Source organism: Myxocyprinus asiaticus, chromosome 39, assembly GCF_019703515.2.
Source record: "Myxocyprinus asiaticus isolate MX2 ecotype Aquarium Trade chromosome 39, UBuf_Myxa_2, whole genome shotgun sequence".
In the NCBI taxonomy this organism is placed as follows: Eukaryota; Metazoa; Chordata; class Actinopteri; order Cypriniformes; family Catostomidae; genus Myxocyprinus; species Myxocyprinus asiaticus.
The window spans coordinates 1,384,910-1,412,500 of record NC_059382.1 but is presented as its reverse complement, the minus strand read 5'-3'; the positions used below and the strand labels follow the sequence as shown (position 1 = coordinate 1,412,500).

General features: G+C 38.8%; 1 protein-coding gene across 5 annotated transcripts in view; it reads right to left on the bottom strand.

Moving 5' to 3' along the window:
* LOC127430055 (cGMP-dependent 3',5'-cyclic phosphodiesterase-like) overlaps positions 1–27,591 on the bottom strand; it is a 196,509-nt gene that overhangs the window by 20,099 nt on the left and 148,819 nt on the right. For all 5 annotated transcript variants that reach the window (XM_051679492.1, XM_051679494.1, XM_051679496.1 and 2 more), the window contains 10 exons: positions 23,973–24,082; positions 21,962–22,017; positions 20,869–20,928; positions 14,920–15,067; positions 12,000–12,052; positions 7,314–7,388; positions 4,670–4,711; positions 4,465–4,533; positions 3,680–3,810; positions 503–614 (listed from right to left, as the gene is read on the bottom strand). In XM_051679492.1, the coding sequence (XP_051535452.1) occupies positions 503–614; positions 3,680–3,810; positions 4,465–4,533; positions 4,670–4,711; positions 7,314–7,388; positions 12,000–12,052; positions 14,920–15,067; positions 20,869–20,928; positions 21,962–22,017; positions 23,973–24,082 (856 nt within the window). The remainder of the gene's footprint in view (positions 1–502; positions 615–3,679; positions 3,811–4,464; positions 4,534–4,669; positions 4,712–7,313; positions 7,389–11,999; positions 12,053–14,919; positions 15,068–20,868; positions 20,929–21,961; positions 22,018–23,972; positions 24,083–27,591) is intronic.

The window sequence follows — 27,591 nt, the reverse complement described above, 5'->3', positions numbered from 1 at the left end:
ACTCTAGATACCTGTGAAACTCCCAGAACTGCCCGACTGCACTCCGTCAACCTCTTTCTGTCTGTCTGTCTCTCTCTTGTCCGTTTTCAAATTGAAATGTGTAATCTTAAAAATAGTATTTTTGTGTGTGTGTGTGTGTGTGTGTGTGTGTGTTGGCCACTATGAACCTAAGAGATCTTACAGTAAAAGGAAGGACATTCCTCTTTTGGACATTTTTTCCAGAACATCAAAGCATTATGGTAATTAGGCTAAAGTAAAATGATCGTTCACTCAAATGAATCAGACTTTCTAATGAATGCATTTGATTGTCCTCCTTGCATAGTGTGCTTATAATCAAGGGTTCATAAGTCTAAATGCGTTGTGAAAATATGCCCATTGTACAAAGTACTTTCTCACATTGGGTGAAAATATTCAAATTCTGGGACATTTTTCCAAGATGGATGTCCAAAAAATCCTGGACAGGTGGCGACCCTACTGCTCTCTATAATTTGTAGTTTCTTACCTGACACTCAAACTTGAGCTTTTGTTCTTTCTGAAAGGCGAGTGTGCTGGTGAGAACCGTCGACGTGTAACAGAAACAGTGTTGAATCACGTGTTCATCCGCCTCCATGTACCTAAAAACACACACACAAGCACGCACACACACACACACACACACACACACACACACACACACACACACACACACACAGCACACACACACACACACACACAAGCACGCACACACACACAAGCACGCGCACACACACACACATACACACACAAGCACACAAGCACACACACACAAGCACGCACACACAAGCACGCACACACAAGCACATACGCACACACAAGCACACACACACACATAAACACACACACAGCACGCACACACGCACATAAGCACACACACACAAGCACGCACACACACACAAGCACGCACACACACACAAGCACGCACACACACACACACACACACACACACACAAGCACACACACACACACACACACACACAAGCACACACACACACAAGCACACATGCACACACAAGCACACACACACACATAAACACACACACAAGCACGCACACACACACATAAGCACACACAAACACACAAGCGCACACACAAACACACAAGCACACACACATAAACACAAACACACAAGCACGCACACACACACACACAAGCACACACACACACACAGGCACACACACACACATGCGTGCGCGCACACACACACACACACACAAACACACACACACACAAGCACACACACACACACACACACACACACACACATAACCACACACACAAGCATACACGCACACAAACACACACACACATAAGCGCACACACACAAACACACACACACACACACACACAAGCACACACACACACACACACACACACAAGCACACACACACACACACACACACACACACACACACACACACACACACACACACACACACACAAACACATACACACACACACACACACACACACACACACACACACACACACACACACACACACACAAACACACGCACACACACACACACACACACACACACACAAGCACACACAAACACACACAAACACACAAGGGTTAATAGACATACATTTTCCATATATTATTTGTTTGCTATATTTTTGTTTGTTTGATTTTTCTAAAAATAACTTTGGTAACCGGGTAGAATAGTGTGATAAATTCACTAAACACTAAAATTGTATAAAAACGTGAATCACATGATCATGTACCTGAACGAAGAGAGACAACATTTATACGCATGATATTACTACTTGTATCTGAGGATCACAACTTGTGCTAACCTGTAACCAAAATTGGACTCATGGGATTTGTGCTTTATTACTTTAAAAGAAGAACTGGACAAATTATTCGTGGAAAGTATCACCTCTCAAATGATGCTGTTCTGCCACAAACACATTTTCATGTTAGTGTGTTTTACAGGCACGACTCTTTTCCACACAATACTGCCAAAACATCAGTCAATACAGCAACACAAATATAAAACACCGTCATCTGTGAACAAATGATCTTTGTCTCTTTCTTTCACACACTCTTGCCAAGATCTGCGAGTCGAAACCGTGAGCTGCTGGAAAGCAGAAAGCGTCTGACCAACTACATCCGACATCAGAGTCTTCAAAAAGAGACGATTAAATAAAGTGCTACAATCATGTGAATCTGAGTTAAAATACAGCCGCAGGAATGTTGAACAACCTTTCATTTAATTTACCAGCTCCACATTGTCCTGTATTAAAGGAATATTCCGGGTTCAATACAAGTTAAGCTCAGCTGACGGCATTTGTGGCATAATGTTGATTAACACAAACTAATACTACTAATAATTTGCCCTCAAAATCATGGTTAAAGTACAGTATAATGATTAACATGATTTTAGTGTGTTAAAATCCCTTACTAACATCTGTGTAAAGTTAAATCCAATACCGAGAGCGCAGAGTTTCCAAGTAATATTGGATATGACTTTAAACAGATGGTAAGCGATTTTAACACACTAAAATCATGTTAACACTACAGGTAGAACAATATATCGGTTTAACGGATAAATCGGTGCCGATAGTTTTTCATCATTTCGTCATTTCAAAATAAGAGTCCTCAGTTGGTTTCGGGCTTGGTCATACTTAAAAGTCCAGCGCTATGCACCAAATCTTACTGCACAATACTACATACTGTAACTAGATCTGGGATTTTATTCATTTTACATTCTTTTATACCTCCATTGACTTCCATTGTAAGTGTCTCACTGGAACACAGATTTAAAGAAAAGGAGGAACGAGTTGAAATGTATTTTTATGGTAATCAACATTATGACACAAATGCTGTCGATTGAGCTTCAACCTGGTACATTGAACCTGGTACATTCCTTTTAATAAATCAATTAAAAACTGATTCATTGATTCGTTTGCTTTATTGGAGAAAAATGTTCATGGGTTCCCCTGCATGTGGCACTTTTTTTCTTTTTTTCTCCCCAGTTTGGAATGCCCAATTCCCAATGCGCTCTAAGTCCTCATGGTGGCGTAGTGACTCGCCTCAACCACGGTGGAGGAGGACAAATCTCAGTTGCCTCCGCGTCTGAGACCGTCAATCCGTGCATCTGATCATGTGGCTTGTTGAGCGCGTTACCACAGAGACGTAGCGCGTGTGGAGGCTTCACGCTATTCTCCGCAGCATCCACACACAACTCACCACGCACCCCACCGAGAGCAAGAACCACATTATAGCAACCACGAGGAGGTTACCCCATGTGACTCTACCCTCCCTAGCAACCGGGCCAATTTGGTTGCTTAGGAGACCTGACTGGAGTCACTCAGCACACCCTGGATTCAAACTCGCGACTACAGGGGTGGTAGTCAGCGTAAATACTCGCTAAGATACCCAGGCTCCCCTGGAAGGTTTTACAAACCATTTATACATAAATTTGCTCTGCTCATGTTTCCTGAAAGAGTCCCGTTTTAAGCCGATATCTGTTGTCTGGTGTTGTCTGTATCTTAGACTTGTACTGACACCAGCTTCTTGTGGTATCCTCAATTTCAGCCACTAAACATCACGTTAAAGCCAACTGTTGTTGGTTGATTTACATGTCGGTTTAGTTTTGCAAGTTTATTAGTACACAAAATATTTGATAAAACTGTGATGATAATTGCACACACAGACCTCTTTCCTCCAAGCTTGTTGAAGGTGCACGCTAGCGCCACCACCTGTCCAGTGGCTTGACTGATCACAGGCACACACAGCATTGAGTTCGGCTCGAACCCCAACAAACTGCTCAATAAACCACGTTCCTCCTGTTGAGAGACAGACAGAAATATCATTCAATCTATAGGTACTGTGAGGTCAGTGCACAAGTATACAAATGCAAATGTTTAGCAAACGTACAGTACTGCGAGCACACAGTCCCACTGAACAACTCTTGACATGTTATTGCGTTACTGTGGCAGTAAAAACCTCAGTATTCAATGGGGCGATACAGTGATCTTCAAAAGTTTGTGCCATTAAAACAGATGTGTTATTATTCAGCTGCTTTAAAACATGCCCACCGTTTAACTAACTTGCACAGAAAGATTATCTTCAAACTGTTGCTCCATCATGACAGTAGTTGACCTGAAAGAGTTTACACTGTCCACTTTCCACCTTTTCACTGAACACAGAAACCAGATAAATGTATTCATGTGCGCCATGAGTGCGTTTACATGCACAGCAATACGCTGATGGCTGCCAAAAATCAGCTTCATCCAAAAACCTTCACAAGAGCTGCACAATGAAAAAAATCTGCATTATTTTTGTGCCAACTGAACCCATTGAACACAGATTCTCTGTCTGTCTCTCTGTGGTGATAATTAGCTGGTTTTTTTTAGAGCTGTCAGCTGGACTGAAAAAGATCCACCATTAGCATGAAGACACTGACAGCAGCTGTGTGTGTGTGTGTGTATGTGACTGACCTGACTCACGTCCTGTAGAGTAATTGATTTCTTTGTCTCCACCACCTGCCCAAACCTCCCGAACATGAGCTGCCGATAGACAGACAGACAAACAGACAGGTTAGTTGCAGAATAAAACAAGAAATATGAAAAAAATAAAAATAAAAATAAATAAATAAATATTTTACACACTAACACACACAAATAAGAAAAAAAGAAAACTTACTGGAAAGCTGATTTCTTCTTCCAAAACTTTATCACCAACAACCTGCAGAGAAACAACACTGAAAAGTTTAAAACTGTTTTAAAAGTTTGCAGAATGAAGGTTTTACAGGTCCAAGGGTCAGAAAGACAGATGGATGGATGGATGATGGATAGATGGATGGACGGATGGATGGATGGATGATAGATAATGGATAGATTGATGAATGGATGATGGATAGATGGATGGATGGATGGATGGATGATGGATAGATGTATGGATGATGGATAGATTGATTGATGGATGGATGGATGGATGATGGATAGATGGATGGATGATGGATAGATTGATTGATGGATGGATGGATGGATAGATGGAGGGATGGATGGATGATGGATATATGGATGGATGAATGGATGATGGATAGATGGAGGGATGGATGGATGATGGATAGATGTATGGATGATGGATAGATTGATTGATGGATGGATGGATGGATGATGGATAGATGGATGGATGATGGATATATGGATGGATGAATGGATGATGGATAGATGGATAGATGGAGGGATGGATGGATGGATGATGGATGGATGATAGATAATGGATAGATTGATGAATGGATGATGGATGGATAGATGGATGGATGATGGATAGATGGATGGATGGATGGATGATGGATAGATGTATGGATGATGGATAGATTGATTGATGGATGGATGGATGGATGATGGATAGATGTATGGATGATGGATAGATTGATTGATGGATGGATGATGGATAGATGGATGGATGATGGATATATGGATGGATGAATGGATGGATGGATGGATAGATTGGATGGATGGATGATGGATGGATGATGGATAGATGGATGGATGATGGATAGATTGATGGATGATGAATGATGGATGGATGGATGGATGATGGACAGATGGATAGATGGATGGATGGATGAATGGATGATGGATATATGGATGGATGAATGGATGATGGATAGATGGAGGGATGGATGGATGGATGGATGATGGATAGATTGATGGATGGATGGATGGATGGATGATGGATGGATGATGGATAGATGGATGGATGAATGGATGATGGATAGATGGAGGGATGGATGGATGGATGGATGATGGATAGATTGATGGATGGATGGATGGATGATGGATGGATGATGGATAGATGGATGGATGATGGATAGATTGATGGATGATGGATGGATGGATGGATGGATGGATGATGGACAGATGGATAGATGGATGGATGGATGGATTATGGATAGATTGGTGGATGATGGATGGATGGATGATGGATGGATGGATGATGGATGGATGATGGATAGATGGATGGATGATGGATGGGTGGAAGATGGATGATGGATGGATGGATGGACTGGATTGATGGATGGGTGGATGATGGATGGATGGAAGATGATAGATGGATGATGGATGGATGGATGATAGATGGATGGATGGGTGGATGAATGGATAGATGGATGGGTGATGGATGGATGATGGATGGATGAATGGATAGATGGATGGATGATGGAGCAGATTAAAGGCCTTGTGTGGGTTTGTTTACATTTACATTTCTGACACTTGGTGTTTGGATATTAGCTCATCTGAACATTTCGTCAATGGGATTTTTCGCAGTTACGAACACCTACTGTGTGAAAAGCTGTAATTGACCCTTCGCTAAACTCCACCCCACTTGGCTACTGTTGCTGGCTCTGACAAGCTTTACAGAACTTCCCATTGGAATGAATGGGAGATTGCTGTGAACGACACAGTTTTTGGCAAAATACTTTCGTAAACAGAATTGATAATATTTTTACATGGGCTGGTATGAAGAGTGACATTGTAATGCATATTCATCTGACATTTTTTGTGGAAGAAATTGTTAAATGACACAGTAATTTGATTGAAAACTGTGGAGACTGTGGAGACTGTGAATCAAAATTGAGGCAAACGATCATCACAGTCACATAAAAAGAGTAAAGCGTCATTTGATGCTGATAACAACCCTGATAACATTAGTGTAAGTGAACAGAACTGCTCATAATAACTAATTTTGATGCTATGAACCCTTTGTTTACTATAGCTTTTACCATTACATGAATCGTTATGTAAATGAATTAACGTTATTTGCTTTAATTTAGCATGATGTTAAACATGTTCATTTGGGAATCAGGAATGACAGTTTAATCCATAGCAAGCCCTTCTTGAGACTTATTTAAATATATATATATTTTTTTTTAAATGAAGAAAAACACTGGGTACCTCGTGCCACTATAAAAAGTGACCCAGCAACATTTTTTACATTGTGTGGGTAATTTCTGTAAAATTCTGCTTAAAACTGATCAAACACACATCACTCCCGTAGACTCTCATTGGAAAAAATCAAGCGCTTGTCAGATAAATGGTGCATGGCAACAGTTGCTAAGATACAATTGTCCAGAAATGCTTTTAAGGCGGGGTTAGCGAAGGGTCAACTCCGATCTGTTAGAAAAGATACAGCAACCCGAGTCAGAACAGTCTGAAGGTCTGTGCCAAGTTTGGTGAATTTTGTGAAACTAAACTAACCTGAACTAGAAAAATAAACGTAATACTGAAGTTAAACACTAATAAGTAAAGACATATTAGAAATATATATGTGTGTGTGTCACCTGACAGAAGAGCTGATGATTATCTTCAGACACGAGCAGTAAACAGCAGCACTGAGACTGAGTTTCTGTCTGTAACTGAAGAACAAAACACACACACACGTTAGATTTAACACACTCATCATATTCATGCTCTGACTACACACCATCTCCATGAGATTTTGTTCATTGCAACTATTTTTCCAGGCCTTTTCCATAGGCATTTTTAAATTCTCTGATGTTTCCTAGTTTTTCATGTGGACCCTGTATGATCAGAATGTTCCGTAACAGAAAATCAGACATCAATATGAACTCGTCGAGCAGTTTCACCTGTGTAATGCAGCATGACATGCTTTACCTCATATCCAAATACTTTAACCTTGTGTGACCCAGCGTCCACATGTGTGTCTTCACTATACACAACGCATAATTTAAATGAATAAAAACTGACTGAATACTGTTCATAACACTCTACACTGTCATTTAAGGGTTAAACTTCTGGTGCACCGAGTCACGTGACACAACAGCATGACGTTGATTTCCGTGAAGCACTACTACGGGCCAACAAAACTGCCTCTAGTAGAAACCTCTAAGTTTTTTTCATTGAAACCTGTTTGGTTGTAAAGAGCAGCATCACTAGTTTCTTTTGATGTGGCGCTTTAAAAAATGAACTCATTTTTTATGCATTAGCGTGCTGATAAACATGAAGTCCACATATGTGGAAATTAGGACCACGTTCCCTCAAAAGTTGAAAAAGTTTCAATTTAATATACATTTTTTTATTATGTTTTATTTAGTTATCACTGTACAATACAGTTCTATTCATTAACATTAATAAATACATTCCTATATTTACTGTGTATTTTCACATTGATAATAAATGTATTCATGCAAAAGCTGGAACATGTGTCTTTCAGAGGCTTTATATGGAGTTAGGATGAAAATAAGGTGCATTTCAAACTGTTCTGAGACCAGTGCAGACAGACAGCACACTGGAGGTTAAGTCATTCACTAAATAGGGAGCAAGGGAGCATCCTATAGCTCTCTATGCAGTTAAGTGCGTTCACTCCTAAAATCTGATCAAAAGTTCAGTTTCAGGCTGCAGATGATGTTTGGATCACTCAACATGTTTGACAGACATGTGACAATGATAATCAGTACATCGATTCAGAATTTATAATGTATCATTTTATTTTAACATGGTTGACAGTGATTGGATGATGCTGGACATTACTTTGAAACATAATTAATTATGCTAATTTCTGATGTAATGTCTGTAACGTCTCAAAAACATGATTAATCAACACTCCTGGAAACATAATTAACAATTTGATAAAAAAAAAAAAAAATCAGACTTTCTATAGCTTGGTATTAGTTAACATTTCACATCTTATTCCCGCTGTCCACATATGAGGACATACATTTTTAGGAAAACGATTTGCTCTAGGATGTTTTTTTGTTTTTTTTGCTTGTTTATCAGGTGCAACTAGTTACAAATCAAAAAGGGAAATAGAAAATGCACACAGCGGTCACACGGGGGTCTGTGAGTGAGTGTGTGTGTGAGTGAGTGTGTGTGTGTGTGTGAGTGAGTGAGTGTGTGTGTGAGTGAGTGTGTGTGTGTGTGTGAGTGAGTGAGTGTGTGTGTGAGTGAGTGTGTGTGTGTGTTTGAGTGTGTGTGTGATTGAGTGTGTGTGAGTGTGTGTGTCTGAGTGTGTGTGTGTGTGTGTGTGTTTGAGTGTGTGTGTGTGTGAGTGTGTGTGTGTGTGTTTGAGTGTGTGTGTTTGTGTTTGAGTGTGTGTGTGTGTGTGTGAGAGTGTGTGTGTGTTTGAGTGTGTGTGTGTGTGTGTGTGTGTGTGTGAGTGTGTGTGAGTGTGTGTGTGTGAGTGTGTGTGTGTGTTATGGATTTGAACACTGAATTGGTCACTTCATTACAGGCTCATGCCATTTATAATGACACAAAAACAGACAGTGATGTTTGAAGAATGCAAAGAAAAATGTCAGGAAATATCACTTGTGAGCAGAATAGTTTGATCCATCAAAATGTTATTTTGCCAAATTATGCAAAAAGTTTGAAAATATAATTTAATTATCAGTATTTAATTAAGAAACATAAAATTTTAGGTAAGAAATTAGCCTTATTGAAAAAAAGGAGTTTGAAAAGTGTTAAATTTCCATCAGCATCATTTCCAGCACAGAATTCTATTAAACACAATCCAGAATGAATTTTCATGACTTGAATGACATAAATCTCCTGTGATGCATGAACACACACTGATGGACATTGTTAGTACACAAATTAAATCATCTAGTGACAGTGTGAACAAATGTTTAAAGTTGAAGAAAAACCCTGATGAAAGGCGATGTGGTTCAAATTTCAAGCAGTTGATTTTCTTTTTTATGATTTTCATACTGTGTTCCACAGATGACTCAGAAAGAGAAAAACTGAGACACACAAAACAGGGAGATGTATGTGTGTGTGCATCTGTGTCCTTTTCTTATTATAATGAAAGAATCTGTATAAATACAGATAAACCTATTATGCAAATGAGTCTCTAGGCAATGACCTAACACACACACACACACACACACACTTTCATTTCCGTAACAGCGAGCAGCAGTAAACATGATGACCTGTAAGTGACCACATAAATCAGACGTGCTGTTTCAAACGAACGTCATTCAGACTTGACAAATTGATCCATGAATTTGCACCAAAACATACGAGCACACACACACACACGCACACACACACACACACACACACACACGCACGCACACACACACACACACACACACACACACACACACACACACACAAATAAAAAATGTATTGATTCTGTTACGTTTAGATCTCTAATCTCTGCGTTTCCCTCCACCAACATCAAATACATTCGAAAAGATGAAAGAGTGGAGTTTGGAGTTTTCATCCAAAAACATAATTGGTCCATATTTACTAAAGGTTTGCATGTATAAAAACATGTGCAGACTTGATAGCATGCACAAAAAAAAAAAAAAAGAAAAGAAAAAGGTCAGAGCTGATCTGCTAACATAGTCTTCAAGATTGCATCATTCAGATGCGCAGAATAGCAGTCTAGGCAATTTTTTGGGTGTTTCCACAAAATGAATATGACATTTAGAGGTGTCTATAAATGCGCATTATAAAGGGCATCGATTATATCGATGCACATTAATCTAATAACACTCGCATATTGATTTGAAGGAGACTTTGAGAACAGATAATACATAGAAAACCCATTGATGACAAGGTTGTCCGAGGTGATAAAAATTAGAAATATTAAAAAATCCGGTTTAAAACACGTTACAAGTTCGTAGACATGTAATCTTTTTTCTCCCCAATTTGGAATGCCCAATTCCCAATGCGCTCTAAGTCCTCGTGGTGGTGTAGTGACTCGCCTCAGTCCGGGTGGCGGAGGATGAATCTCAGTTGCCTCCGCGTCTGAGACCGTCAGTCTGCGCATCTGCTCACGTGACTTGTTGAGCACGTTACCACGGAGACGTAGCGCATGTGGAGGCTTCACGCTATTCTCCGCGGCATCCACGCACAACTCACCACACGCCCCACCGAGAGCGAGAACCACATTATAGCGACCACGAGGAGGTTACCCCATGTGACTCTACCCTCCCTAGCAACCGGGCCAATTTGGTTGCTTAGGAGACCTGGCTGGAGTCACTCAGCACACCCTGGATTCAAACTCGCAACTCCAGGTGTGCAAAATATTGATATGTGTTGGACAAACCACATCAAAGTCTTTGTAATGTATTTTTAATAATTTATTAGACTCAGACAAAAATGAGCATCACGTCATCGACCCGAATTATGTGAATTATGAGTTAAAGAGAAGAGTGTCATACACAGGCATTCTCATCAACTACTTTTGCACTTGCTAAACAGCAGGAGTTTTATGATGATATTGTATAATCCTATAAATAAATATATGCATGAATAAATGGCATATTATACTGAATAAAAATAAAATTGTATTATTTAGTAAGAGCCATAAAGTAAGTGAGCGTGCATTTGATGCAATTGCACATTCAGAAGACTCCTTTTGGAAGGTGTCCAACACATTTGCACGATTTTTCTTATTAAATCACCCACAAAACGCCCCCACACACAGTTTGATAGATTGCACAAGCAAATTAGCACCTGATATTAAACCAAGGCCACAGAGTAGACGTGTCCTTCGAATTTGACCAAAACAATGCATATTTGTAGGTGGAATACTGATGCTGGCTACAGCCTTTGGGGATGTGTGTATGATGCCTTATATGCTGTCTATGTAGAGTTTAGAACAGAGCCATTGACTGTGGAAGAATGAACTCAAGTTCTCTCAGCACTGAATAGAAAATTGTGCATGTTCTGACTCTATTTGAGAGTGAGATTAATTGTATGTTGATCTTACTGTTGTAATTGAAAAGTGTCCCGAGGGACTGTAGATCTGTGAAAAGCTCAATGACCTTCCTGAGTCGCTGGAGGCGTTTAGCCTTCACTAACACTCTTATCTGTAAATAAAAGCTCTCTGACCTTCCTCATACATACACAAGACGTTCTCTCTTGTAAACCAGGAACATAGATCAATTCTGCTGTAGCCGAGCAAGGACACCCCGAGAACAAACCCCACCGGTTCTGAATAATAAAAGAATTCAGCTCTTTTCTGAGAAAAACTGATGTGTGTGTGTTGTACTTACATAGTTAATGACTTTTAACTGCAAAGATGCGGCGTCCAAATCATACAGCTCACCTGTCAATCAAAACAAACACATCAATCACAGTGAGATTGACAGATGAGACAGCATCAACCCGTCACTGACGTCATCACATCAGAGAAAACAGTGTGAAATGAAAAGGGAGAACAGACGTGGAACACGAGTATAAATTCAAAACTTGATTCATAAGAGATATAAATATGCAACCTAGTCTCATAGAATGAATGTTACTAGAACTACATTTTTGCATACGAGCAGCATTCTACATTTCGTCGCAGTTTCCTGGTGAATTGAACACTAGAGGCGCTGCAACAACTGTTCACACAAATCACCATTATGACTTTATGAACATATATTTTTCGCTCTATTACTCACACACTGCTATGTTATGATATTGAATCACTATACCGCATCATTTGAAAAACGATACATTTTAACACTTGTTTTACAGATGCACCTATGTTTACACACTTATTGTGTGTATGTTGAGTGTTGGACTTTAGACTCGGAAGACTCAAGGCGATTCAAGTCAAGCATGCAAGCTGAAACATGAGACGAATGTGTCATAGAAAGACACGAAATGACGTGATAGCTTCAGCTTCAGTTTGTTTTTGGACACTATCGGTTAGGTTTTGGCGTTGGTTTAGGGTAAGGAATCGGATGTGTCGTTTGTTTAACTCTCTTAGATCACTATTGGTTAGGTTTAGGTTAAAGTTTTAGGTTAGGAAGGTGCGTTTTACTTTCATATTTTTTAATATATTCACTTTAAACCTCAATCTAACATCCACCTTAAAAGCCTCGCCTGATTACGACACCATTTCACTCGTGTTTGGCGCCCCCCGCTGGATATTTCTCTGGGAAACTGCAGCCAAACGTGCAATAAAGCACGTAAAATAGTTTTGAAAAGATGTTACCATTGTCATGTAATGTTAATGAGATCAGGCTGTAAATATAAGATATAAATATTTAAGACCCTATTTTCTGGGGGCCTGAGTGACTCCAGCCAGGTCTCCTAAGCAACCAAATTGGCCCGGTTGCTAGGGAGGGTAGAGTCACATGGGGTAACCTCCTCGTGGTCGCTATAATGTGGTTCTCGCTCTCGGTGGGGTGCGTGGTGAGTTGTGCGTGGATGCTGCGGAGAATAGCGTGAAGCCTCCACACGCGCTACGTCTCCGTGGTAACGCGCTCAACAAGTCACGTGATAAGATGCGCGGATTGACGGTCTCAGACGCGGAGGCAACTGAGATTCGTCCTCCACCACCTGGATTGAGGCGAGTCACTACGCCACCATGAAGACTTAGAGCGCATTGGGAATTGGGCATTCCAAATTGGGAGAAAAAAGGGAAAATCCAAAAAAAAAAAAAGACCCTATATTATGACTGGATGAGCCATGTACGAAGTTGTTGTAAAATGACTCAAAAAGGAATATTCCGGGTTCAATACAAGTTAAGTTCAATTCGACAGCAATTGTGGCATAATGTTGATAACCACTAAAATTAATTTCGATTTCTTTAAAAAAAACACATATGTGTGTTCCAGTGAGACACTTACAATGGAAGTCAATGGGGTCAATCTGTAAACATTAAAATACTCACTGTTTCAAAAGTATAGACACAAGACATCAACAATATGTGTGTTAACATGATTTTACTGTGATAAAATCACTTACTAACCACATCTGTGGAAAGATAGACAATTTTACAACTTCGTTGCCATGGCAACACAATGCCGAAAATTCTTAAACCCAAAAACAACCGTAAAAATGCTGATTTAAACAACTTTACAGCTCCAATAATACAGAAGAATTAATGTAAGTGCTTTTATAAGAATTATAATCTTCACATTTCTGACTTTAAACCCTCTAAAAATTGACCCCATTGACTTCCAATGTCTCACTGGAACACAGATTAGTGCTTTTATTTTTATTTATTTTTTTAAGAAAAGGAGGGACGACATTATGCCACAAATGCTGTCGATTGAGCTTAACTTGTATTAAACCTGGAATATTCCTTTAAGTGCACACCAGTGACCACACATACTATATTAATGCACCAAGTTGCAATGTTGCCTGGCAACCACAAGCGTCTACAGGTAAGATAATGAGCTATATTGAACTATACTGTATATGGCTGTTTCTTCATTTTCGGGCATATCCCAGGGGTTGATTTTTATTCAAATAAACAGATTTCAACTTTTTGTTATGTGAAGATTTCAGTAAGATTTACTTTTCACCAGGTTTTCATCATTTATTTTTGATGTCTTTTATGTATTAGATTTGACTGTTTTATTCTTGTCCCAGAGCCAGACTTTCAATATTAAACTAGGAATAAATCAGTTATACTGAATGAATCCCCTAACGTCTTCTCAGGATTGCGTCTTTCAGATCTTGGCAATTTTTTGTGTGCGTCCCCGAAATGAATATGCAATTTAGAGGCGTGCTTCTGACTGTCCCACAATTGTGGCGTCATTTCCAGCACACCAAACAATGTTGCCCCTAATAAAGTGTTTTCAAAAGTTAGTGTACTTGTTAACCAAGTGGAGAGCATGCTTGAGATGAAATATGAGACAAAACAAAGAAAAATCAAATGTGAGCAGAATATTTTAATCAATCAAGCTGTAATTTGGCCAAATAATGCAAAAAAATATTATTTAATTGTGTGTATTTAGGACACATAAAATGTTTTCTATGAAATTAGTTTTAAGCAAGACCAAACAGTCAGACATTTTTTATATTTGTAATAATTGACGGTTGAAGAAGTGCATCATCCATCTACTCGTAGTACACTTCTTTTTGTTGCATTTTCAGTGTGAACGTACTACTCGCACTACTCTCACTACAAAATGACGTAGAATAGTGCAGAAGTGTGCGGTTTGGGACGCACCTCGTGTGTGTGGTTCTTACCGCACAGCTGTAGTATCTTGCGGTCGAGTTCTTTGTAGTCTTCGGGTCGTGAGCTGGGCTTCGGCTCCACCGGTGCATTGTGGGAATGAGCATGTGTCCGTTTGGAGCATCTCTGCACATCTCTCACTCGCTTACACGCTACAGTGAGCTGACGGGAGACATTAGTGGATAACGTGGGTGTTAAATCTCAATATAAACAACGTTTTGAGCACTAAACTCTAATATTGTGTCGTGCAGTGATCGTGACATTTACAGAGCTGAAGCTCGAGTATTATTGTTAAACCAGAACACGACAATACAACTGTTCTTATTTCGACATTATAATGTTTCAGTTCTTCTATTTATTTTATAAATGACACAGATGTCATAATCAGTATCTGTATTTACAGGAATATTCCGGGTTCAACACATGTTGAGCTCAATCGACAGCATTTGTGTCATAATGTTGATTACCACCAAAATTAATGTTCGACTCGTCCCTCCTTTTCTTTAAATCTGTGTTCCAGTGAGACACTTACAATGGAAGTCAATGGGGTCAATTTTTAGAGGGTTTAAAGTCAGAAATGTGAAGCTTATAATTTTATAAAAGCACTTACATTAATTTTGTTAAAACTCGTGTATTATTGGAGATGCAAAGTTGTTTAAATTGTCATTATTATGGTCGTTTTAGGGTTTACAACAAAGTTACATCGTCATGGCAACGAAGTTGTAAAATTGCATATACTATATCTTTCCACAGATGCAGTTAGTAATTGATTTTATCACAGTAAAATCATGTTAACACACATATTGTTTATGTCTTGTGTCTATACTTTTGAAACAGTGAGTATTTTAATGTTTACAGATTGACCCCATTGACTTCCATTGTAAGTGTGTCACTGGAACACACATTTAAAGAAAAGGAGGGATGAGTCGAAATAAATTTTTATGTTTATCAACATTATGACACAAATGCTGTCGATTGAGCTTCACTTGTACTGAACCCAGAATATTCCTTTAAGAAATGAAACAGAGTCAATTTTGATTTCATATTGACTTTAGAACAACTCAAAATGGCAAAAAGTGACGAATAAAATACATTTCCTTTTTCTTCTTTCTCTCAGTCCTTTGAAGATCTGTTCTAACAGAAAAGTGGATCTGAATCACATTTACAGTTAGCTATTTTTTATGTCTCCATTTTCATAATAAAGCAAGTAACTACAACTTCTGTTTGACACAATAACACAATACGCTGTGTGTTACTGCACTGAAATCTACAGCTCCGAGTTATAAATCTATGATACTTCCTCCCCTCTGTTACATTATTTCATGACTCCTTTCCTTTCATGGATAATTTTCTTCCTCTTTTTATTTCTATCTTGTTTCTCTCTCATTCTTTCTCTCTTTATAAGATGCTTTTAAACTCGTCTGATGTTAAATTGCTGCTCTAACCAACAGAATCAAAGCTCTGTGGAGTGTGTGTGAGTGTGTGTTCTGATGAAGATGATGGTGGTATGATGAAAGCTTTTGGACCCTCATCACCTCAAATAAAACACGAGGACATGTACAGTATGCGGTTTGGCTTTTGACTCAGCTGGAAAAAAACATGAGCATGAAAGACCTCAGGTGAACAATTTTGTAAAAACTTACCAGGATTCTTTCAAAAATACAGTTAGTTTTATTACAGTAAAGGCCTATTCATGCGAACAGGACTTTGAATTAAAACAATGTATGCAGAGACAATGACAACAGAGAGTAGATCATTTTATTTTTATTCGTCTAGTGAAAAAGCATAGGGGCCAAATAATATATGGGCTTTAGTATCTTGTGTCTGTGACTGGTATTTCAGATAAACAGCTGTAGCAGTAACAAACAAGTGAAGCATTAAGAGGTGACATGAAAACAAATGTGAATACGCTTACAGATATATTTACACTATGAAATGCTATGTGTGAACAGACCTTTCCTCTGTGATAAGTTTCGTTTGTTTTTGTGTCACTCCTGTTGTGAATAAAACTTTCGCATGTAACGTATAGTTTTTCATTTCAATTTTGTCATAAATAGACCTTTTGTCTGTGATACGTTTCATTTCACGCTTGATGTAAATAGAACTTTCGTCTGATGTTATTAGCGTTTCATTTCACGCTTGATGTAAATAGAACTTTCGTCTGATGTTATTAGCGTTTCATTTCACTCTTGATGTGAATAGAACTTTCGTCTGATGTTATTAGCGTTTCATTTCACTCTTGATGTGAATAGAACTTTCGTCTGATGTTATTAGCATTGTCATTTCACTCTTGAAGTAAATAGAACTTTCGTCTGATGTTATTAGCGTTTCATTTCACTCTTGATGTGAATAGAACTTTCGTCTGATGTTATTAGCGTTTCATTTCACTCTTGATGTAAATAGAACTTTCGTCTGATGTTATTAGCGTTTTCATTTCACTCTTGAAGTAAATAGAACTTTCGTCTGATGTTATTAGCGTTTCATTTCACTCTTGATGTGAATAGAACTTTCGTCTGATGTTATTAGCGTTTTCATTTCACTCTTGATGTAAATAGAACTTTCGTCTGATGTTATTAGCGTTTTCATTTCACTCTTGAAGTAAATAGAACTTTCGTCTGATGTTATTAGCGTTTTCATTTCACTCTTGATGTAAATAGAACTTTCGTCTGATGTTATTAGCGTTTTCATTTCACTCTTGAAGTAAATAGAACTTTCGTCTGATGTTATTAGCGTTTTCATTTCACTCTTGATGTGAATAGAACTTTCGTCTGATGTTATTAGCGTTTCATTTCACTCTTGATGTGAATAGAACTTTCGTCTGATGTTATTAGCGTTTTCATTTCGCTCTTGAAGTAAATAGAACTTTCGTCTGATGTTATTAGCGTTTTCATTTCACTCTTGAAGTAAATAGAACTTTCGTCTGATGTTATTAGCGTTTTCATTTCACTCTTGATGTAAATAGAACTTTCGTCTGATGTTATTAGCGTTTCATTTCACTCTTGATGTGAATAGAACTTTCGTCTGATGTTATTAGCGTTTTCATTTCACTCTTGAAGTAAATAGAACTTTCGTCTGATGTTATTAGCGTTTCATTTCACTCTTGATGTGAATAGAACTTTCGTCTGATGTTATTAGCGTTTCATTTCACTCTTGATGTAAATAGAACTTTCGTCTGATGTTATTAGCGTTTTCATTTCACTCTTGAAGTAAATAGAACTTTCGTCTGATGTTATTAGCGTTTCATTTCACTCTTGATGTGAATAGAACTTTCGTCTGATGTTATTAGCGTTTTCATTTCACTCTTGATGTAAATAGAACTTTCGTCTGATGTTATTAGCGTTTTCATTTCACTCTTGAAGTAAATAGAACTTTCGTCTGATGTTATTAGCGTTTTCATTTCACTCTTGATGTAAATAGAACTTTCGTCTGATGTTATTAGCGTTTTCATTTCACTCTTGAAGTAAATAGAACTTTCATCTGATGTTATTAGCGTTTTCATTTCACTCTTGATGTGAATAGAACTTTCGTCTGATGTTATTAGCGTTTCATTTCACTCTTGATGTGAATAGAACTTTCGTCTGATGTTATTAGCGTTTTCATTTCGCTCTTGAAGTAAATAGAACTTTCGTCTGATGTTATTAGCGTTTCATTTCACTCTTGATGTGAATAGAACTTTCGTCTGATGTTATTAGCGTTTTCATTTCACTCTTGATGTAAATAGAACTTTCGTCTGATGTTATTAGCGTTTTCATTTCACTCTTGAAGTAAATAGAACTTTCGTCTGATGTTATTAGCGTTTTCATTTCACTCTTGAAATAGAACTTTCGTCTGATGTTATTAGCATTTTCATTTCACTCTTGATGTAAATAGAACTTTCGTCTGATGTTATTAGCGTTTTCATTTCACTCTTGAAGTAAATAGAACTTTCGTCTGATGTTATTAGCATTTTCATTTCACTCTTGATGTAAATAGAACTTTCGTCTGATGTTATTAGCGTTTCATTTCACTCTTGATGTGAATAGAACTTTCGTCTGATGTTATTAGCGTTTTCATTTCACTCTTGATGTGAATAGAACTTTTGCCTGTAATATGTTTAGTTTTTCATTTCACTCTTGATATAAGTACCTCACCTTTTGTCTGATTTGCTAAGCTTTTTTGTTTCACTCTTGATGTAAATAAAACGTTTGTCTGTGATATGTTTCATTTTTTAATTTCACCCTTCATGTAAACAACTTTCGTTTGATACGGTTAGCTTCTTCGTTTTACGCTTGATGTAAATAGACATTTTGTCTGTGATATTTCATTTTTTTGTTAAACATTTGTCTGATAAGTTTTGCTTTATCGTTTCACTCTTGATATAAATAGACCTTTTGTCTGTGATACGTTTCATTTTTCATTTCACTCTTGAGGTAAATAAACCTTTTGTCTGATGTTATTAGCTTTTTCATTTCACTCTTGATGTAAATATAACTTTTGTCTGATTCACTTAGCTTTTTTGTTTCACTCTTGATGTAAATAAAACTTTTGTCTCTGATATGTTTACATTTTTTCATTTCACCCTTGATGTAAACAACTTTCGTCTAATACGGTTAGCTTTTTCATTTTACATTTGATGTGAATAGACATTTTGTGATGTTTAATGTTTTTGTTTCACTCTTGATGTAAATCGAACGTTTGTCTGATAAGTTTTGATTTATCGTTTCACTCGATATAAGTAGATCTTTTGTCTGATTCGCTTAGCTTTTTTGTTTCACTCTTGATGTAAATAAAACTTTTGTCTGTGATATGTTTCATTTTTTTATTTCACCCTTCATGTAAACAACTTTCGTCTGATACAGTTAGCTTTTTTGTTTACGTTTGATGTAAATAGACATTTTGTCTATGATGTTTCATTTTTGCATTTCACTCTTGATGCAAATAAAACTTTTGTCCGTGATTTTTCATTGTTTCAGTTCACTCTTGATATAAATAGACCTTTTGTCTGTGATTTTTCATTGTTTCAGTTCACTCTTGATTTAAATTGACCTTTTGTCTGTGATACGTTTCGTTTTTTCATTTCACTCTTGATGTAAATCAAACGTTTGTCTGATATATTTTGCTTTATCATTTCACTCTTGATATAAATAGACCTTTTGTCTGTGATATGTTTCATTTTTCATCTAACTCTTGAGGTAAATAAAACTTTCGTCTGATGTTATTCGCTTTTTTGTTTCACTCTTGATGTAAATAACTTTTGTCTGTGATATGTTTCATTTTTTTTCATTTCACCCTTCATGTAAACAACTTTCGTCTGATACGGTTAGCTTTTCTGTTTAACATTTGATGTGAATATACATTTTGTCTGTGATTTTTCATTTTTTTCATTTCACTCTTGATGTAAATCAAACGTTTGACTGATACGTTTTGCATTATCATTTCACTCCTGATATAAATAGAACTTTTGTCTGATTCACTTAGCTTTTTTGTTTCACTCTAAAACTATTGTCTGTTATATGTAGAACCTATATACAGAACTTTCATATGATACACATTGCTTTTCATTTTACTCTTGATTTAAATAGAACGTTTGTCTGATACATTTTGCTTTATCATTTCACCCTTGATGTGAATAGACCTTTCGTCTGTGATACTTTTTCATTTCACTCTTGATGTAAATAGAACTTTGTCTGTGATGTTTCGTTTTTCATTTCACTCTTGATGCAACTACAACTTTTGACTGATGTGATGTGTTTAGATCTATCGTTTCACTCTTGATGTGAATAAACCTTTTATCTGTGATACGTTCCATTTTATAATTTCACTATCGATGTCTAATAAATAAAAATTTCGTCTGATATACTCCTTGTTTAGTCTTCGTGTGAATAGATTTTTTGTATGTTAAACATTTTGCTTGTTGTTTGGCTCATTTGTCTCTTTCTCTGGATTAGTGTGTAAGTTTGTGTATGTCGTTGTGTGTGTCTTACGTGTTTTTCCAGAATAGTGAGGTTTTGCTCGTCCTGTTCTGTCAGCAGTTTACAGCACAGCTGTCAAGAGAGAGAGAGATGACAAATAAATCACACAATTCATTATTCACTTTAGCAAACGACCTTCTCTATTTCTGCCATAAGACACACACACACACACACACACACACACACACACACACACACACACACACCTCCCATGAGAGATATCACTACAGATCGGATACTACAGATACTAAGAGAATGAAATTAAAAGAAATAGAGGCTCTTTTCCAAAAACTCACCGAGCTGCTTCACTGTCTACTATCTACACAGGCAGCTGTCTTCTAAGATTTGGAACGCTCAGCGTGGGCAACAACTCATCCAAACATCACTTGAGAGACTCGACTCACAATTGATTCCAATAGCGTTTGACATTAGCATGTTGCTAAGCTAACAATGCGATACTCTAACAAGCATAAAAATATACAGCACACAATTTGTACATTTTCTGAATTCTTGCAACCTAGCAACCTATGATGCCTAAAAATGCTTTCTAAGAAGCCGTCTCACTAGAGTGTGGAACAGAGTGAGAGATAAATGGATAAGTCCCATTTATATCTCCTCAAATGTTTTCTGAATCTATAAATATTTCCTTGTTCGGATATAATCTCTCACAACCATTTATCACTGACTGATATATATATATATATATATATCACTGTGTCACTAACAATGAATTTTCCTCCTCTTCGCTACAATAAAACGCCTCTTCTGCCCTCTTAAAAACCCATGAAATCATTGAGTTTTATTAGTCATTTAGAAATAAATACTTTAATTGGAATAAAGTTGCTTGTTAAACTGCAACATTAGGCAGCTGGTTAAAAATGACGAGCTATAACAATTTTCCCTTTAAGATGGTCCGAAGAGAGGACTTCTGCCGCAGGAAACTGGCAAAACACACACTCATTAACTTGTTTAAACACAGGTGTGAAAGCTCACGAGTTACTCATTCTTTCAGTGCTGAAGAGAGAGTGATGGAGAGAGAGAGACAGGCAAATCACAGACATCATTACAGCACTATTGTGTCTGAAATGAGAGAGAGAGAACTCACCAAAATCAGAGATATAACCATCCCCTCATCACGGTCAACTAACGGCATGATGAGCACTAGAGAGAAACACACATTAGAGATGAATGCAGAAGTTCCAGAAAAGTTCCAGAATGTTCTGGGTTCAATTCAAGTTCAGCTACATGAAGAAACTCTTTTAGAATAAACACGAGAGAAAATCGTTTAGACTCGCCCCTCGGTTTATAAAAACAAGCTAAACTTGTGTTGACAGTAATGCAGTTACAATGCATTTCACCAGGATAAAAGTTACACAGTTTCCAAAGTAGAATGAAACTACAGGCACTATTTTAAGAGTTCAGTGCTATGCTTTAAGTCATACCACTTCATTAACACAATACACCCACAGTTTGCACACACACTCCCACACATGCCCACTTGCGCTTTGTGCTAGCACAAAAATTGCACTTAGAATGATCACTCTTTTGAAAATTAGATAACACGTAGCACACGGTCATTGTGTGTAAAGCTGTACTTATTGCGGCCACAAAAATAGAGCTCTATGTGTAAAAATCACTTATTGGCCTTGTCTGTGTAAAGCTATGTTCAGTGTTTCACTCATTTCATGACAATGTAAAAATAACTTACGGACACCAGACTATCCATAAATCACTTTACCGCTCAAATTATAAACATTTATATTGAACAATCTTCATATTTCTGCTTTTAAAACCTCCAGTACACTTGCCCCATACACTTCCATTGTAAGAGTGTTTACTACAGAGAACTTCAGTTATATTGAACCCAGAACATTCCTTTAATTTTATTCCTTTAATTCTAATTGCATCTGTAAGTACACACACACACACAGTTTCTTGAATTTTGCTCTCTAAGATTCTGAATGCTGCATTGTTACCATGTAAAAATAGTACTACATAGCGATAGTCACCATGGGAAGAAGAAAGAGACAGAGAGAGAAAGAAAGAGAGAGAGAGGTTGATGAAAAATAAGGAACATCTGTAGAAACTGGGCTACAAGTTCAGCAGTGTAACTGAACAATATTCTCACTTTGTAAGACTTTCACTGTCATTATCTACTCTGCCTTTGCCTCAACACACACACTGATGCACACACACACTGACGCACACACACACACACACACACACACTGACGCACATTCACTCATACGCACGCACACACACACACACAGACGCACACACACACACATTGACGCGCACACACACACACAATCACATACAGACACTCACACACACACACACACACACTGATGAAGGCACATGCACACACACACGCACACACACACACTGACGCACACACACACACTCACTCACAATCACATACACACTCACACACACACACACACACTGGTGCACGCACACGCACATTCACTCACAATCACATACACACACACTCACACACACACACACACACACACACACACACACAATCTGATGCACGCACACACACACACACACACACACACACACAGATGCACGCGCGCGCACACACACACACACACAGATGCACACGCACACACACACACACAAACACACACACAGATGCACACGCACGCACACACACACACACAAACACACACACTGATGCACGCGCGCGCGCATACACACACACACTGATGCAGGCGCGCGCGCGCGCATACACACACACACTGATGCAGGCGCACGCGCGCACACACACACACTGATGCACGCGAGCACACACACACACACACACACACACACAGATACACGCGCACACACACACACACACACACACACACACACACACACACACTGATGCACGCACACACACACACACACACACACTGATGCACGCACGCACACACTCACACACACACACATACACACACACACACACATACACACTGATGCACGCACACACACACACACACACACACACACACACTGATGCACGCACACACACACACACAGAGATGCACGCACACACTCACACACACACACACACACACACACACACACACACACACACACACTGATGCACGCACGCACACACACACCTCGTTTATCCGGTGCTAGTGGGGCGGTCAGAGCACTCATGTGTTTCTCGTGGAGTTCTGATGACGGTAAACCAGCACACTGGACTCTCCTGCGCTGGTTAACTGCGTCTCTGAAACACAAATGTGAACACATTAAACACTCGATAATCATTTCATCATCTTCACACTTCACTTCACTCGTAAATTAAAGGTTTAGACCTTTGAGCAGAGAGCGTAAAATGTGAATATTATCGGCATAATGATCGGCACAAAAGATCAACATCAATTAACATGTGAAATTACAATTGAACAATAATATCAACCTCAAGATTGTGTGTGTGATCAGAATACCATAAAACTCATTGTATTTGTGTAAACAGTATGTGAATTTTCTCTACAGTATGTATGGAATAACCACACGACCAACTACACTTGTCAAAACATGCAGTATACAACAAGCACAAAGTGAGAGATACAGTATCTTACAATGCAATATGCTCAACTGGAGTAATAAATAATATCAACCGTGATTTTTAACATCTCACCTACTCATTTTTAAAACTAGTGCACTGTGATCAGTTATGAGACATGCAAGGACCAATAGTGTTTGTGATCGCTGACATGTGATGTCTTCATATGCACAAAGCAAACAGCATTTGAGAGCTATAGCAAAAGGGAAGATTTTCAGTGAAAGATGACTCAATTTCAGTTTGACTGAGACACAAACTTTCACATGACTTCATATGATGAAGGCCTGGTAAAAAGTCCCAACTTAGTTTTAATGAGACCGTATAACTAAAAGAAGATGTTTAACCTCCTGAGGCCCTCGTGTGACTGCTGTGTGAATTTTCCATTTCCCTTTTTGATTTGTAACTAGTAGGACCTGATAAACTTGCTCCCTATTTAGTGAATGACTTAATCTCTAGTGTGCTGTCTGTCTGCACTGGTCTCAGGACAGTTTGAAATGCACCTTAACTCCACATAAAGCCTCTGAAAGCAACATTTTCCAGCTTTTGGATGAACACATTTAACCTCAATGTGATAATGCACAGTGAACGTAGGAAAGTTAGTCCTATTGTCCATGTACGTGGACACTGTGTTTAACAGCGTGCCGTTATGCGATAAATCGATGCAATTTTTAAAACGACATATCAGATGAAACTAGAGACTCTAGTCTTTCGACTCAAACAGATTTTAATGTGAAAACTTAAACCGGTTTCTTACCAGATGTAGTTTTGTTGCCGTGTGTGTGTGTGTGTGTGCAAACTCGGCTGAGATTGGCACCATGTTGTTCTGTCACATGACTCTGTGCGCTGAAAGTTTAACCCTTTAATGACAGCCTAGAGTCTCTTGAACTGAGATCAGTTGGTTTAAAAATTTTTTTTAATTAAGCATAGCCAATAGCGAAGCCAAAACTTAATGTCCATGCATGTGGACGCGGGGTTCACAAGGTTAAATACACTATATTGGCAAAAGTATTCGCTCACCCATCCAAATAATTGAATTCAGGTGTTCCAATCACTTCCATGGCCACAGGTGTATAAAATGAAGCACCTAGGCATGCAGACTGCTTCTACAAACATTTGTGAAAGAATGGGCCGCTCTCAGGAGCTCAGTGAATTCCAGCGTGGTACTGTGATAGGATGCCACCTGTGCAACAAGTCCAGTCGTGAAATTTCCTCGCTACTAAATATTCCACAGTCAACTGTCAGTGGTATTATAACAAAGTGGAAGCGATTGGGAATGACAGCAACTCAGCCACGAAGTGGTAGGCCACGTAAAATGACAGAGTGGGGTCAGCAGATGCTGAGGCGCATAGTGCACAGAGGTCGCCAACTTTCTGCAGAGTCAATCGCTACAGACCTCCAAAGTTCATGTGGCCTTCAGATTAGCTCAAGAACAGTGCGTAGAGAGCTTCATGGAATGGGTTTCCATGGCCGAGCAGCTGCATCCAAGCCATACATCACCAAGTGCAATGCAAAGTGTCGGATGCAGTGGTGTAAAGCACGCGCCACTGGACTCTAGAGCAGTGGAGACGCGTTCTCTGGAGTGACGAATCACGCTTCTCCATCTGGCAATCTGATGGATGAGTCTGGGTTTGGCGGTTGCCAGGAGAACGGTACTTGTCTGACTGCATTGTGCCAGCTGTGAAGTTTGGTGGAGGGGGGATTATGGTGTGGGGTTGTTTTTCAGGAGCTGGGCATGGCCCCTTAGTTCCAGTGAAAGGAACTCTGAATGCTTCAGCATACCAAGAGATTTTGGACAATTCCATGCTCCCAACTTTGTGGGAACAGTTTGGGGATGGCCCCTTCCTGTTCCAACATGACTGCGCACCAGTGCACAAAGCAAGGTCCATAAAGACATGGATGAGCGAGTTTGGTGTGGAAGAACTTGACTGGCCTGCACAGAGTCCTGACCTCAACCCGATAGAGCACCTTTGGGATGAATTAGAGCGAAAACTGCGACCCAGGCCTTCTCGTCCAACATCAGTGTCTGACCTCACAAATGCGCTTCTGGAAGAATGGTCAAAAATTCCCATAAACACACTCCTAAACCTTGTGGAAAGCCTTCCCAGAAGAGTTGAAGCTGTTATAGCTGCAAAGGGTGGGCCGACGTCATATTAATCCCTATGGATTAAGAATGGGATGTCACTTAAGTTCATATGCGTCTAAAGGCAGATGAGCGAATACTTTTGGCAATATAGTGTATGTTCATGTTGATAAAAATCAAGCCCTGGGACATGAAAGTGCTTGTAGTTGAAGAAGCACCCATATAATTTCCTTGTATGGTAAAGAGGAGCATGAACATTCTGCTAAACATCTCCCTTTGTGCTCCACAGAAGAAAGTAAGTCATGCGGGACAGTAAATGATGACCAAACTTTATTTCTTGGGTGAACTTTCCCTTTAAACATGCAACATATTGAGGTCAAGCTAGAACACTGCAGCATACAACAGTTTGAAGCGTTTCTCATTGTGCACTGTGTGCTGATTCACACACTATTTTTAAAACAGTAAATCATCTGTGACGGCATCTGCAGGGAAGAACATCACTGAGAGAGCAACAGAGAGTTTGATCTGGTCGACTTTAAAAGGCTTTGCAGCTCTTCAGTGACGGGTTTCCCATCATGCATTGATGCACAACAGAAAGAGCCATTCAGAGGCAGAAAACCTATTTACTCTCCGTCTCTCGCTCGTATCTCGCCTCTTTCTGCAGTTTGCATTTGGAACCAGAAGGTCTTTTACTGAAGGTCCATAAGTCTTATCACAGTCTGACCGCTTCTGCTGGACACTTTTAAAGAGGATTATCCTTGAAAACAGCAACGACTGTGTGTATGTGTGTGTGTGTGTGTTTCTCGATCACAGGAACGCAGTCTCACTTTATCTCTCTCTCTTTCTCTCTCATGACGCTTTCGTTTCATGTCCCATAAAGGTGTGTCACGTCTGATCTTATAATCAAAGCGTTTCGATTTCACCTGCACTGACCGGATCAAACGGGGCAGAGTTGCAGAGAGACCCTTTAAACACAAAACTAGAAGAGTGGATTTCCTAAAAGGTTCAACGCCCTCTGAGTCCCTCCTTCAATGTTAATCTATGGGATTTATTGTTTGTTTTGTTTTGTTTTGTTTTGTTCGGGTGGAAA